We start from the raw sequence: 15260 nt of genomic DNA, 5'->3' as shown, positions 1-15260 counted from the left end.
CAATGAGATTCAAAAATCGAATAGAAAGAAAACTGAGATAGATCCAGAATTAAATCACAAGATGGAGTCAGTGTGGTTCACTGAAGTCCCACAATTCCCACAAGCTGTGACTTGCTCCAACCATTCTTGGAAATAGTTTGAAATTAGGCTAAAAAACTGACTACCATGTCTATAAAACTTAATTAGAGATCTCCCTAGGAGGTAGATTCTCCAAGGAGGTCAATGAAAAAAAGAAAAACCCTATACATGCCAATATTTATAGCAGCACTTCCAGTAGAAACAAAGTAAAAATAATTTGCACGGTATACCTAGTGCTTTACATAGAGAGGTCCATGAACAGAGAAATGCTAAAATTCATATCCCAAGAAGAAAAAAAAGCTAGACATGTCATCAGAGAGCCCTTGCACTTCATTTGAAAGCATGACTCAAGCCTATTATCTTGGAAATGGCCATGAAAAGCAGAGGCTGAACTCTTAGAACATTCATTTCCATATTAACTGGTTACTAGCCAGTTTTAGTTTTAGTGACATTTCTTTTTGTTCAAATTCTGTCTCAAGTATGTTAGAAGTGCTCCCTCCTTTTTTGGAAGATGCCTTATCATGAAGATAAGGCAGCAAGTGTTTGTGATCAGTAGGGATATGTCCATGGTCTCACACAACTAATATGTAAGAAAGAGGACCTGAAAATCTAGACCTTCCCTACTCCAAGGCCAGAGCTTTACCTATTCCCACCCTTTTCCTGCCTGGGCAACACAAACCTAGAAATCTATAAAAGCAGCTCAGTCCTAATAAACTTTAACCTTGCCCAGGGGACCACATGTTCTCCTCCTCTTCTGCTTCTAAAGAAATAGGTCTCCTGGTCCAACCTCTACCTATGACCTTTTCTTCTTAAACCTTCCCTTCTCCTCCAAAACCTTGCTCCATCTATCATCGCATCTCCTTTCCATTTTCACCCCCATTTTATAGATAAGATAGATACTGAGATTCAAAGAATTGAGATGATTTGCCCATGGCCAATAAGGACCAAAGTCAAGACTTGACCCAGGTCTCCTGACTTCAGATTCAGCATTCTTTCAACTAAAACACGCACGGTATCAGCACTTCTAATTACAGTTTCTTTCTCAACCCAAGACATTACTGGTCCCATTTGAGTCTACTACTCCATACAGAGTTATGCCCTTCCTCCCCCCACATCCCAGTTGTCCATCTCCACTATAACCATGACCACCAACAAGCACAAATAGATTGGATAGTCATTAATAGCCAAGTGCCTTAAGATAATCTGAGACCAGCACACCCAGGGCCAATAGATGTTTCCAACCAATTTACACACACACACACACACACACACACACAATTTAGGAATGTGATCCCCAAAGATCAGCACACTTTCCCCATCTATGAGGAATTGAAATCTGTATGTAATGTATGGAAATCTATTAAAAAAAAAAACTCAATATAAACTGCTTTAACTCCATGCAGAAAGTTTGCATACTCTCCCCTACTTTCCTTTTCCAAAGAAGTGACTATTCTTCTCAACAAGATTAAATCCTCTACCTGTACCCTTGAATAGGAAGGGAATAGCACCTACTATGTGCCAAGTGGTATACTGAGTGCTTTACAAATATCATCTCATTTGATCCTTCCAATAACCCTGTGATGTAAATGCTATTTTACAATTGAGGAAACTGAGGCAGAAGGAAATCAGACATCCCACAGTTAGTATCTAAATATCAGGTCTTTCTGACTCCACATTTATATCTCTATCCACTACTGCACTATCTAGCAGTATGATATTTAAAAATTCAAGAGACAGTTTCTGAGTAATAGTTTTTATTGATAATGCTAACTTTTTTTTGACAAGAGGTCAATGACACTTTCAAATACCAAAGACTTTATAGTGGCAGGCTCACAACCTATATGCCCTTAGAAACAAGGATGTTCCTGAGGGTGACAGTCAATTCTAATTTGTTAACAATTTCTGAGAAATTTATTATTATTATGAGATATGGGTTCATTCGAATAAGGATCTTGGATCACCCAAGTTTTTCATCAAAAAGATTTATCTGTATACACACACACATGTAATCCACTAGTCTGGGGTATAATCTGGGGTAGCCAATGAACAAGAATTCACCAATTCTCTCAGTCTGTTTGGCTAAATTTTTCCTAAGATTTCCTACAATGACTGATTTCTGGATACGAAAGAAGAAAGGGGAAAAACCTTACTCCTAATTTAATAATTAATTATTAAATACAAGGGAAAAATAATCCTTGTTATATTTTTAGCTGCTTTGATCTCATTTCTTTCTATTTTTAAAGACTTTCCTTGATTTCTTTCTGTCTTAAATATGTTTCTACCTGTCCTCTCCCCTTCTACATTACACCCCCCCACTTCCTGTTATAAAATTAGACCTGGTAGTATGGAGATCACCATGACAGTCTCCCCTTCAGGCAGATTATAGCTTATAAAAGTTGCTAGGGACCTCCTAATCTACAAACTCACATCTTCCCTCAATATAGCTTTTGATTGAAATGACCTCCTAGAAATACTCTGCTCCTCTCCTTTCTGACACTGCATGCTTTTAGATCTCCTTCTACCTCTCTGGCCATTTCTTTTCTGGATCTTTTTCCTCCTTCTTGCTCCCTTATCATGGAGAATGGTCTATCACTGTCCATCTCCTACTTTCTCTTATTCTTCCCTCTCCTTGTCCTTGGTGATCTAATCTAGGGCTTCTTAAACTTTTTCTATTCACTATCTTTTTTCATCCAAGAAATTTTTATGTGACCTAGGATATCTTGGTATATAAAATAGATAAACATATCAAACATTTACTGATAATAAATCATAAGGAAATTTATCTTAAAACAATTCTTTGATATACATGTCATTTTAAATTTTTACATAAAGAATTAAATCATGGCTTATTAATTTTTACATAAAGAATAAAATTGTGGCTGAATCTTTGATACCTTTTACTGTTGCCAAAATTTTCAGGACCCCCCCTCCCCACATAAAATTACATGGGGTCATGACCCACAGTTTAAGATATTTTGATCTAATCCACTCTTACAGCTTCAACCATCACTTCTCTTTGAGATAATTTCCAGATCTAGTATCTTCCTTGATGTATAATTAGCTCTAGGATTATTCTCAACCCTATCAAAGACACTATCCCCAAGGTCTCTTTTCTTTTTTCAGAATTGAATATATCCCAAGATGCCAACTTCAGAGGGCACCCTAAACCCAACTACCCTTATATCCTTCTCCAGAGGCTCAAGAACTGAAGCTGTAGAAGTCCTTCTTTCAATAATAGTAAAGCAGCATAGAAATATGAGCAACTAAAGCTTATGGAGTGTTTTCCTTACAAAGATCTTGAGAGGTAGGTGGCTAAGTATGATCATCCCCCCCTTTTAGAAATGAGAAAACTGAACTCTGCAGGGAATGCTTCACCTACAGATCTCATGTTATGTTTCAGAGCTAAGGGTTCAAACTCAGATCTTCTGGACTCTAAGTCTAAAATTTTAATACACACCACATTGCCTTGTGTGAAAAGAATGTGTTACCTGTCATCATAGGAGGTGACTCTCTTGCCATCCACGAATCGGGAAGGGGTGATGGAGAGCAGGCTGAGAGAATGCAGCTTCGTCAAGTAGTGACCCTCTGGGGAAAGGGAGAGGGGGCAGTGAAGTCAGTGCCAGATGAAAGGGGAGAGAGGGAAATGGGGATGAGGAAAGCTGAAGGGGAGGCAAATGAATGAGGAGGTTGATACAATTCAGGTCAGGCAGGGGAGGAAGGCCACAAGGAAGGGAAAGATGAGAACTAACAGAAGTACAAAGATGCCCCTCACCTCTCACCCTACTGTTCTTCCTCAGCCTCCAATTGGGTACAAAAACGGTGATCTCTCGATGCCCTCTGTCCCAGAAATATTGTACCGCCAGAGCAATACCCCGACAAGAGAAGAAGTGCTGGAGGCCGTGGCTAGGGAAAGAAGGAAGAAAGGCTGATCAGGAAAGGAAGTAGAAAATGCCATCCTACCCTTAGAGCACAAGGGAACAAGTCACAAGGAACAAGACAAAGCAGACCCCTATGCAGGCCCCTGGGAATGGACCCTGGGGTACAGCAAAATCAGGGTTTTTTCAATTTGGACCATCACTCACCAGACCACCACAATGCATCACCCTCATATTAAAGAGTCACTTAGATATCACTAAAAAGAAACTGATCACCAAAGGTCTGGGCCTGGCTTCCCGATACCAAAGTCCCCTTCCTTTCATCATGATAATAATGGCACACTTACAGAACACCAAATTAAGTCTTCAAACAGTTTTTTTTCCACAATCTTATATAATAAGTATTATTTCCCTCAATTTACAGAGGAGGAAACAAGTCAGAAAAGTTCTGTGATATCTAAATAAATATTAGCCTCAGGATTTGAATCCAGGTCTGGGCTAACTCCAACTCCAATACTTTCCACTTTATCATATGGTCATCTTATTTACTGAGCATCTACTGAAAGTAAGGCATCATGCTGGATAATGTATATACATATATATATATTACATGTGTATATATGTAACACACTGACATCCATATGTGCATCCATGTGTATATGTATATATGTATGTGTGTATATTATATACATAAAATACTCTACTATTGAGGCACTTACTGTCTAGTCAAGGAGAACAAATAATTATATGAAGAGCTATGACACAAGGCAGTCATGATAAGTGAGTCTTACAGTCAAAAAGAACTATGAATTCAAAGGAAGGGAATTGCCCTCTGAGAGCTGGAGTGGTCAGGGAAAAGTGAAATAAAGATGAAAACTAAACTATGTCTTACAGTATCAGGACCTAGTCTGGCATTCAAGGCCCTCCACAATCTAGTTACAGCCTCCCTTTCCAGATATCTCACCTAATTCCCTTTATGCTGCACTTCAACCAAGTTTTCTGTCTCATTCTTTCCCACCTCAGTGCTTTTGCTCATCCTGTTCTCCATACCTACAATGTCCTTCCTTCATCTTTGTCCATTGAAATCATATCTTTCATTCAAGCTCCAGATCCATACAGTCTAATGGAAAAGTTCTGGCTTTGGAATCAAAGGACCCAGATTCAATTTTAACTTCAGTAACTTATTATATGTGGGCAAGTCAGCTGACGTTTTTTGGTTCCAAGTGTTATCATCTATAAAATGAACTGATTGAATTAGTGGATCTCTAAGGTGCTTTCCAGGCAGGGATGTAGTACAGTGGACAGAGAACTGGACTTAGAATCAGGAAGCACCATCTTCAAGATGACCTTGGACATTTACTAGTTGTGTGACTCTAAGAAAGTCACCTCCCCTCAATTTCTTCAAATATAAAATAGGAAGAAAGTAGCACCTGCTTTTTTGTTAGGATTAAATGAGATATTTGTAAATCACTTAGCACAATACCTGACACATGAGAAGTGCTGAACAAATGTATATTTTCTTCCTTCCTACTCATGATATCTTTTAGGCAGCTAAAGAGCTCAGTGGATAGAGTGCTGGGCCTAGACCCAGGAAGACCCGAATTCCAATAGATCCTTCAACACTTGCAAGCTGTGTGACCCCAGGCAAGTCGATTAACCTGGTTTGCTTTGATCCATTAGAAAAGGAAACAAAAAACTGCTCCAATATCTTTGCCAAGAAAACCCTTTGGACACTATGGCCCATAGGAAAGCGAAAGATTGAACAAAATTTGCTATCTAATCACCTGGACTAAATTGTTAAGTTTTACAAGGGTAAGAAGGATGCTTTATTTATTTTATATCCCTAAGGCTGAATATAGTTTTTTCCTCATAGTAAACACAGTTTCTTATGTTTAGTAAATAAATATATATTGAATAAACGAATGAAAAACACTTGGGTAAGCTGAAAAGAAAGGACATGTCAGACAGCAGGAAGTATTGCTTTCCATATTTGGCAACTTCTTTCCCTTTTCAAGGCTGCCTTTGATATTTGTGGTAACTAAATGCCATTTTGGTAAAACACATTGAGAAGGGGGTCCTATACCTTGACACCGAGCTCCCTAGGTCCTGAGATTACTCACACCATTGCCACGTTGCTGCCATCAATGATGATATGACGAAGCCCTGGCTTCCCAGGGATGTTTTCAAGGCTCAAAGTGAAAGGCACACTCAGAGCCTCATGAAAACGCTGGAAGCTGGTCACCAAGTTATTCACTTGTGGATGGACAAATGGCACATGTTGGTCACTGCTTACAATCCTGGGGCATTTGCTCTTCTTCCGCTTCTCCCTGAAAACTGGAGCATTGGCAAAGCAGTGTATTGGTTGGCAATTTGCCTGTCTCTGCCTTTCCGGTTCCCCAAAGTACTTCAGCAGCGACACAGGGATAGGGCCAAAGGGCTGGCCACAAGACACATCTCGAAGGATATCTGTTAGGATCTCTGCCCTGGCAAGGGACATCTCTGGGAAAGGGCTCACCAACTCTTGTACTGGTCCTTGCTCCCCAAAGGTCGTGACTAGCCTTGGTTCATGAAGCCCAGTGGGTTCCCAATCACCAACGAGAGTTCCTCTCTGCAGGCTCCCTGAGCAGACATCATAGCCCCCAGGGGTCAGGGTCACAGGTCTCTGGCACATCTGGGGGGCTGTTTTTAGCACCTGCCACCACCCTGGGTTACAGGATGGAGACACCAGGATGGGGTCCCTGAGGAGAGGTCTATTTTTCCACTCTAGTCTCACCGGGATAGGACTCTGTGCTTGCACTTTGAATTTGAGGGGAGTTGCTTGTCTGGGTTGACTGTGGGGAAGGCTGCGCCCCCAGTCTAGGCCCCAGGGCAAGGAGGACGAATGCCCATCCTGTACCCTCCAGAAGGTCGAATGCCCCACGGCACAATGCTGAGGGCCTAACCACAAAGGTCTGCAGGGACTAACTTGTCCCCAGGTTCCAGGGAAGCTCACTGTCTTCCAGGAAGCAAATGGGATTGTGGCCTGGGACTTAAAGGCAGCCTTTACTTCAAGATTATGGAACTGCTTCTGTGCTACCCCTACCTCCCTGATTTGGGCAGAGCGCAGTTTTGTATAATTCTCAGAAGAGAAACCCACCCTGGACTGCTCTGACCCTTCTTCTGAGCTCCTTCCATGAGGGTCCTCCTTCCTCTTGGAGGAACTGTTTCCCCAGCGAATACGGGACTCTGAGGAAGGTTTGTGGGAACCTTGTCCCTTCGAAGCACTAGCCCCAGTAGGAGGCCCAGTGAGGGTTAGTGGGCTCAACCCATCCCCCAAGACTTGCCTTATCAAGCCTAGCATCTCTTCCCTGAAGGAAGGAGAATTGACGGGCCGTTTATTCCCCCTGCAATTAGGAATGAGATTAGGGATCTCCCTATAGACCCGTTTGCCCCTGTTGCGCCCTCCTAGTTCTAGGACTGTCATGCCCTCTCTGATTACATGACCCTGTCTGTCTTCTGTCTGGCTGACCGTTCCAGGTTCTCCACGTGACCCGCAGAACTGGCCCTGTTGGAGTGCCCTGAGCTCCAAAAGGGGCTTGGCTGATATCCTCCCAGGCCGAGGCCTGGAAGAGCCATCCAGGGGAGGGCTAAGAGGGCCCATCCATTCTGCATCTCCCCCATCCTTTACAGCTTCCTGCACCAGCCTCAAGAGTTCCTCCTGGACAGCCAGAGGCAGGCGAAGCAGGGCCCCGGAGTGCTCATCCTCCCTGCCTACCAGCAGGGCCCGGAAAGCCTTGTTCACTTCAGTCTCTGGGACCCTCAGGGACTTGGGAGGTGGGAGGGGGTCACGTCCCAGCCTCTTTGCCAGCCCCTCTACCCGATTCTGGGCCATGAAGAAGGCTTCAGCCAGGCCCCCCAGCAACAGGGAGCCTGGGGCTTGGGGCACCATGTGGGCTGAGGTACCCCAGCAGAGACAATCCAGGAAGAGGCTGCAGGCTCCAAGGAAGACACAATGGAGGGCTGGTGGGTAGTTGACTTCCTCCCATAGCTCTGGACTGCATAGGCCTTTCACATATTCCTGGTGAAAGAAACATAGTAAAATTAAGATTTTCTTTTTCCAAAGGGAAAAACATTAACTGCTTGCCACTCACCAATCTAACTTTGTCCCTTGTACCACAACCCAAATATAGGAAGAAAGTCCATTTAAATAACAGTTCATAACTAGAGGTCTGAAAAATTATTTTCTTAACATTTAAACAACTATCTTAATATAATTGAATTTTTGGAATCTTGTTAAATTTATTTTACACATTTAAAAATATTACTCTGAGAAGTCTCAGGGGTTCATGTGTAAGCAAGGGTTAGGAAGCCCGGATTTAGAAGGCCCCAAGATTCAACAAGGTCCAAGCTGGGAAGGACCTCAGAAGTCATTTAGACTAACCCATACCAGGTCACTGACAGTTCTTCCCACTCAGTTAAACAGCTTATTCCCTAGAAGCAATCTTTTCCCTTGGCCCCATCTGTCTTACAAACCCATTTCTTGATATTAGAGACAACTCAAATTGGGTGTAGAAGGAAGGAGAAAGGAAGAAAGATTTGAGAGGATGGATGTATGAGGAATGATGATAAAAATAAAAATAGAATTGTAAGGTAAGTGGTAAGAACAATGATTTGACCAGTGTGTGTATGTGTGTATGTGTGTGTGTGTGTGTGTGTGTGTGTGTGTGTGTGTGGTTTAAGTCATATTTTTTGTTTTCATATTATCATCATTTATATATCCCACTTTTTTACCCTACTATCAAGCCATTCCTTATAACAAAGATTTCAATAAAAAAATTCCTTATAATAAAAATATACTGTCAGTAACTGACAGTATATCCAATTTTACACATACATAATCAATCAATAAATTTTTGTCAACTATATCAAAATGCTTACTGTCTTAGAAGAGCAAAGGAAGGGAGAGAGAAAATTTGGTACTCAAAAATTTTAAAAATTTTATAGAAATATTATATAGATAAATTTACATATTTTACATATCCAGCCTTATATATTTATATATAACATAAATATATATAAATAGTATATAAGTAAAAATTTTATATAAAATTTATTTTAAATTTTATTTTAAAATGAATTTTAAAAATTGTTTTCACATGTAACTGGAAAAAAATACTATTAAAAAAATGTGTCAGTCTCTGAACTAAGCAGTGGAGAAACAAAAAGAAGCAAAATTCAGTCCCTGCCCTCTGGGAGCTTTATCATCTAAAGGGGGAAGGAATGCATCTCTTCAGCTCTTCTCTAGAGGCTAAGCTGAGAGTCATGGTTTCTAAACCCAGTTCTGTCGTCAACTAGATTGTGACCATGGAAAGTCCTTTACCCCACATGGGTCTCAATTTCCTTATCCATAATTATATAAGATCACTTCTAAAGTCCTGTTCACACCTAAGATACTACAGTTTTATATCAAGTTGCCATTCTTTCTCTTTTCCTGAATTGTCTTTTTTTTCCCATTCAATTAACAAGCATTTACTTTCTTTCCTCATTCTCTCACTCCCATAACTGAACAAAGAAAAAAGAAAAGCCCTCATAGAAAATATGCACTTCATATGAAAAAGCAAATTTCCTCATTGGTTAGTTACAAAAATGAATGTCTCGGTTATTTTTTAAAGTTTATCACTTCTATCAGAAAGATAGAGCCATACCTCCAGTCTGCTAGAACTGTGGCTTATTAATGCATTGATCAGATTGCTAAAATCTTTGAAAGCTGTTTTTATTTATAATACTCTTGTTGTTTTACAAACTATTCTCTTGATTCTTCTTACTTTACTTTGCATCAATTAAGAAACTCTTCCCAGTTTTCTCTATAGTTTCCCAATTCATTATTTCTTATGAAGGAACATTACATTTTTTCACATACCATGATTGTTAAAACCATTTCCCAAAAGGTGCATATTCTCCTTAGTTTCCAGTTTGGGAGTAAAGATCTGCTATAAATATTTTTGTATAGATGGATTCTTTCCCTCTTTCTTTGATCTCTTTGGGGCATATGCCTAGGAGTGATATTTCCGGATCAAAAAGTCTATTTAGTCACATTTAGTGGCTTTTGGAACTGTAGATTGTATGTCTCTAACTTTTATAAACTGGAATTAGTTCCTGTATCATTGTTTTCTCATCAAAGTGGCTCATTCTGTTCTGTGGCACAAACTACCTGAGGACAGACAACCAAAAAGCAGGGGAGTCCTAACATATAACAATTACTATATTTGCTATGGGGAAAGATAAATCTGGATTGAGGGATACAATACAGAGTTTGTAGAGAAGATACAATCCTCCTGGATCCTTATCATTCCTGTTTCCTTGTGGGGAAAAGCCCAATGTTAACTCAACTCAGAAAAGATTGTTTTTTTATTTTCTAGCCATTCCTGGCCTTCTAATATGCACAGGGTTTCCTCCACCTAACTTTGCAACATAACAAAGAACCATTATCAGGAGGCAGTGTGGTGGGATGGGAGGGATGTTTTTGCTGTTGTTGTTCACTTGTTTCAGTCATGTTCAACTCTTCATGGCCCCCATTTAGGATTTTCTTGGCAAAGATATGAGAGTGGTTTGTTATTTTCTTCTCCAACTCATTTTTACACATGAAGAAATTAAGGCAAAAAGGGTTAAGTCACTAGCCTAGGATCATACAGCTAATAAATATATTCGACCAGATTTGAACTCAATAATATGAGTCTTCTTGACTTGAAACTTGGCACTCTTGCCATTGTACCACCTAGCTATCCTTCTATAGAGTACTAGGGAAAATTAAAAGCAACAACTACCATTTACACAGCACTCAAGTATGCAAAGTACTTTACAAATATTATATCAGTTTATCCTCACAATAACTCTGGGAGATTAATTCAATTATTAACCTCCTTTTACAAACTTCAGTGAGTTGGCCAAGGTCACACAGTTAATAAATAGCTGAATTTGAACTCAGATATTCATGACTCCATATCCAATGCTGTATCTCTACTGAGCAACCTAATTGCAAAATAAATCCATATGGTAGCCATATCTCAAAACATGTCAGGAGGTGGTGGGTAACATCATCATATGTTCTCTTGGAAATGTGCTCAGTTCTTTGGTCAGGATTATAAAGTCTTTCCAAGTTGTTTCTCTTTACAATGTTGTTCTCCTTGTATATATTTCTTACTTCACTCTGTATCAGTTCGTACTATTCAAGATTCTCTGAAATCTATTTTATGAATTCTTAGAACACAACAATATTCCATCATATTCATATAAATATTTTTAGCTATTTTTCAACTCTCTAAAAGGTGATCTAAGGCATCCCCTTGGATTCTGTTTCTTTGCTTTTTCCTTTTCCCCTTTTTAATATCCCCTTGAGGATCAGGAAGGTTGTTTTGCTTGTGACTATTCCCTCCTTAGTACTGTCTTCCTCTTAAAAACCCTCTCCCCTTCGGATAAGTAGGGTTCTCCTAATTCCCACTCACTTACCCCTTCCTCCAAGTTTATATATTCTTTTTAGGCACCCCATTTATAAGAACTCACAAGTTATGTCCCCTACCACTCTTCCCCTTTCTACACTAGTATAGTACTCCTTTTATCCTTCTTTCTCTTGTTCCTCCTAAAATCCACAGAACAGAACTAATCCATCTGTAAGACCGGTTTTTCTAATTTAACTCTCATTTCCCTTTGAAGACATCAAGGTCCTGAAATGACACTTGTTTGTTCTCTTCCTATTAGAATATTAGTATGGTATCATCATATAGCTCCTTCCAATCATTCACACAAATTTACCCTTCTAGATTCCTTTGAACCCTTATGCCTATAGTTAGCTAGAGTCTTTATAATCACTCCAATCTTAAAATTATGAGTCTACAGCTATATGATTTATTGATCAAAAAAGACACTAGAGTAACTTCAAAACTTGTCCCTGGTATCAGTGAAAACTTAATAAATACTTATTAGTTTGAACTGACCTGAACTCAATTTGGATTGGGTTATAATCAGCGAAGCATTTGAAGCCTCTACTTAGAAGGACAGGTTTCAGATAGCTCTATAGTACCTAGGAGAGCACCTAATAAATCTTAGAATAAGATAGAGAGATAAACAGACAGACAGGAAAAAAGGAAGGAAGGAAAGAAGGTATTCATGCATACATATATGTGTGGTGTTATTATTGTTGCTTTTATGCTTTTGTATGAAAATAGCATTCACTAAATATTTACTAATGCAGTAAAAAAATTACTTTGGTTAGACAAAGGTTTACAATGACATTATCTTCTTGGTTATAAATAGCATTTCAGTGTACCTTAAAGCAGCATGTAAATACTGACTACTCGTATAATAATTATGAAGACTTCTGCCACTTTTTATGCCTTAGGCCATTTGTGCTTGTTAGTCACATATATCTTTATATATAATTTATAACAGCTACATGGAGATGTGAATAGAATGTAGGGCCTGGAATCAGGAAAAATTTAAGTTGAAATCCATCTTCAGACATTTATTAGCTTTGTGATACTGGAAAAATCACTTGTCCTTGGGAAGACATTCTGTTTGACTCAGCTTGTCCACTGGAAAATAAGGATTATTAATAATAACATCTAGCTCACAGAGTTGCTATGAGGATAAAGTGAAATAATACTTATAAAAGTGATTGGCACAGTACTTAATAGATAGTAGGAACTATATAAATGCTTATTCCCTTCTGCCTTTCCTTCTGTAATCACTAAGAAATTCTTTTTTCTCAAGACTCAGAATAACTGAAAATAACTGACTTTCTATAGTACAGTAAGTCTCCAAGGACATTGTCCATACATCATCTTGGATACATGTTATCATTTAGTTGTGTCTGACCCCATTTGGGGTTTTCTTGGCAAAGATACTGGAATTATCTGCCATTTCCTTCTCCAGTTTATTTAACAGATGAGAAAACTGAGGCAACAATGTTAAGTGACTTGCTCAGGATCACAATGTTAGTAAGTGTCTGAGGCTGGATTTGAACTCATGAAGATGAGTCTTCATAATGCCAGAGCCAGTACTCTCTTCATTGCACTACCTAAATGCCCCTCTTGGATGTATAGGAACCCAAAAAGCCTGTGAAGTAAGGTGCTACAGGTAGCATCTCCAATCTTACAGATGAGAAAACTTCAGCCCATAAAGTTATTGCCTGAGGGCACAAAATCACTGAATACTGAAGACAGAATTTGAACCCAGGTCTTTTCTAACTCCAACTCTAGAAATCCATCCAACATTCAGCTTAGGTAAGATTGCAGGGTGGAGCGAAGGGGATCATGGTGAAGTCTTGATCTAGGAGTTAGTTCATCATTATTATTTTCCCTTCTAGTGAGGAACTTCTTCTTCCCATGCAGATTGCTACCTGTTCTGCAATTTATATTCTTAAGAGTTACCTTAAGTTACTGAATGGCTAAGTGGTCTAGATTCACCAAGACAGATTGCATAAGAACTTAAATTCTGGGTTTCTTGACTCAGAAACCAGTTTTCTATCACCTTCTATCCACTTCTGTTGATAACATGAATGATGAGATGATGGTGGTGATGATGATGGTAACCGCAGCTCAAATTTATGTTACTTTTTTTTTAACCAGCCTGTGATTTTACTAGCATAAGGAATACCTATTGAAGAAATGTTTTTGACCAATTGAGACTGATGACCCTACAATGTCTAGTGAGGAGGGCACTGTAAGGTTGAATGTCTTCCGAAGGACACATAGCCAGTATCTCAGAGATGAGTTATGAAATCACATCCTCCTAACTCCAAGGCCAGCTCTCTATCTATTATGCCCTACTGCATGTTAAAAAGTTATCTCACTGGGTCTTCATCAAACTACTTACTTCATAGAGAATCAATAAATCCTGATACTCTGATGTATTGATACTAAAATGAATTCATCACTATAAAAATTCCTTCTACCATTCCTTCAACCAAAGCTCCACCAGAACTGAGACTATAATATTTTCATTCATGTTTTTCCAAAAATTCTTGTACCCAACACACTGCAGACTTTTTCCTTGTGGCTTTGTTGTCTAGAGGCTGCTGATGTCTTACTTGGGTTATCTATCCATTGCCTCTCATTTATTCTACACAAAAGGCCCATTTCCATGTTTCTTTCTTGTGGTAGAGAGGAAAAAGAATGGAGAACACAAATTTTTAAGACATCTATACTTTTTAGATGTAGCAAATGCAGAAATTCATTTTGCTTGCCTATACATGTTTACAACAAGTATTTTGGTTTTTTCCTCATTTATCAATGTGAGGGAGGGAAAAAAAAAAGATGATTTGTGAGGAAAGAAGAGAAAGTAGATTTTTGATGATTGAAAAAATAGAATATCGTTTTTTAAAGAAGGCCCACCTTCTTTTCCAGTTACACAGGTCTTCAATGACAAAGACAATATAAAAATAACAATAGCTCATGTTTATATAGCACTTTTAGATTTATAAAGGACTTTACAGATATTATTTCATTTGATCGTCACAGGGAAGTAGGGCAGTAGGAGTGGGAAGTAGGTTCTATTATTATTCCCATTTTATATAGCCAGAAATTGAGGCTAAAAAAGCATAAGTGACTTACAAAGGGTAACACAGCTAGCAAGTACCTGAGACCAGATTTGATTTCAAGGCCCTCTCGGCTCCAGGTGACTACAGTGTTTTATTCTCTAGGCACCACCTAACTGTCTGCAATATACTATCATGGAAACACTCCAGTTTCTGGAATCAGAAGAGCAGGATTCATATCCCACTCTGGCAATTACAGATTGACTCAGACTGAAAGTAAATAACAGTCATTTCTGCTTTGGTCAGAAACCCTGAGGGTCTCCCCCTCCCCCCCATTGATTGATTGAATTATTTTTTACTAGGTGAAAGAGCAGGTCCTTGGTCTCAGAAGCTCTCTAACTTTCATCTCTGAATAGGTATAGCCTTAGGCAAACTGAGACCTCTGGAAAACCTTAGCTTAAAAAGGCCAAGTTGCCCACTGCATCCAAGACCACCTCCAGTCATCCTGATCTATATCTGGTCACTAGACCCAGATGTCTCTGGAAGGGAAAATGAAGCAGGTGACATTTCCCAGCCTTTCCTCACTCAAATCTAATTCACCTGCATGTCATGGCATCCCCTCCCTGATGTCATGGTCCTCTTCAAGTCCCAAGGATGAAACAACAATAACCACCACCTTTGGCAATGTGACCTTGGGCTAAAGTTACTTAAATGCTCAAACTTCAGTTTGTTCAGCTGTAAGATAAAGGCTTTGGGACTGATGATGAACCAGGTACCGGTGCTAACAGACACAAGGG

At 39.3% G+C, this 15260-nt stretch overlaps 1 protein-coding gene across 1 annotated transcript in view; it reads right to left on the bottom strand.

The window, feature by feature from the left end:
* Window positions 1-15260, bottom strand: part of NYNRIN (NYN domain and retroviral integrase containing) — a 36099-nt gene that overhangs the window by 8253 nt on the left and 12586 nt on the right. Inside the window, exons 2-4 of the mRNA XM_051980564.1 lie at window positions 6074-8010; window positions 3851-3981; window positions 3567-3663 (exon numbers count right to left, since the gene is read on the bottom strand). Coding sequence (XP_051836524.1) covers window positions 3567-3663; window positions 3851-3981; window positions 6074-8010 — 2165 coding nt within the window. The remainder of the gene's footprint in view (window positions 1-3566; window positions 3664-3850; window positions 3982-6073; window positions 8011-15260) is intronic.

Source organism: Antechinus flavipes, chromosome 2 (genome assembly GCF_016432865.1).
Source record: "Antechinus flavipes isolate AdamAnt ecotype Samford, QLD, Australia chromosome 2, AdamAnt_v2, whole genome shotgun sequence".
Taxonomy (NCBI): domain Eukaryota; kingdom Metazoa; phylum Chordata; class Mammalia; order Dasyuromorphia; family Dasyuridae; genus Antechinus; species Antechinus flavipes.
Note: the sequence above shows the minus strand (reverse complement) of the source record. Positions and strands in the feature narration are given on the sequence as shown.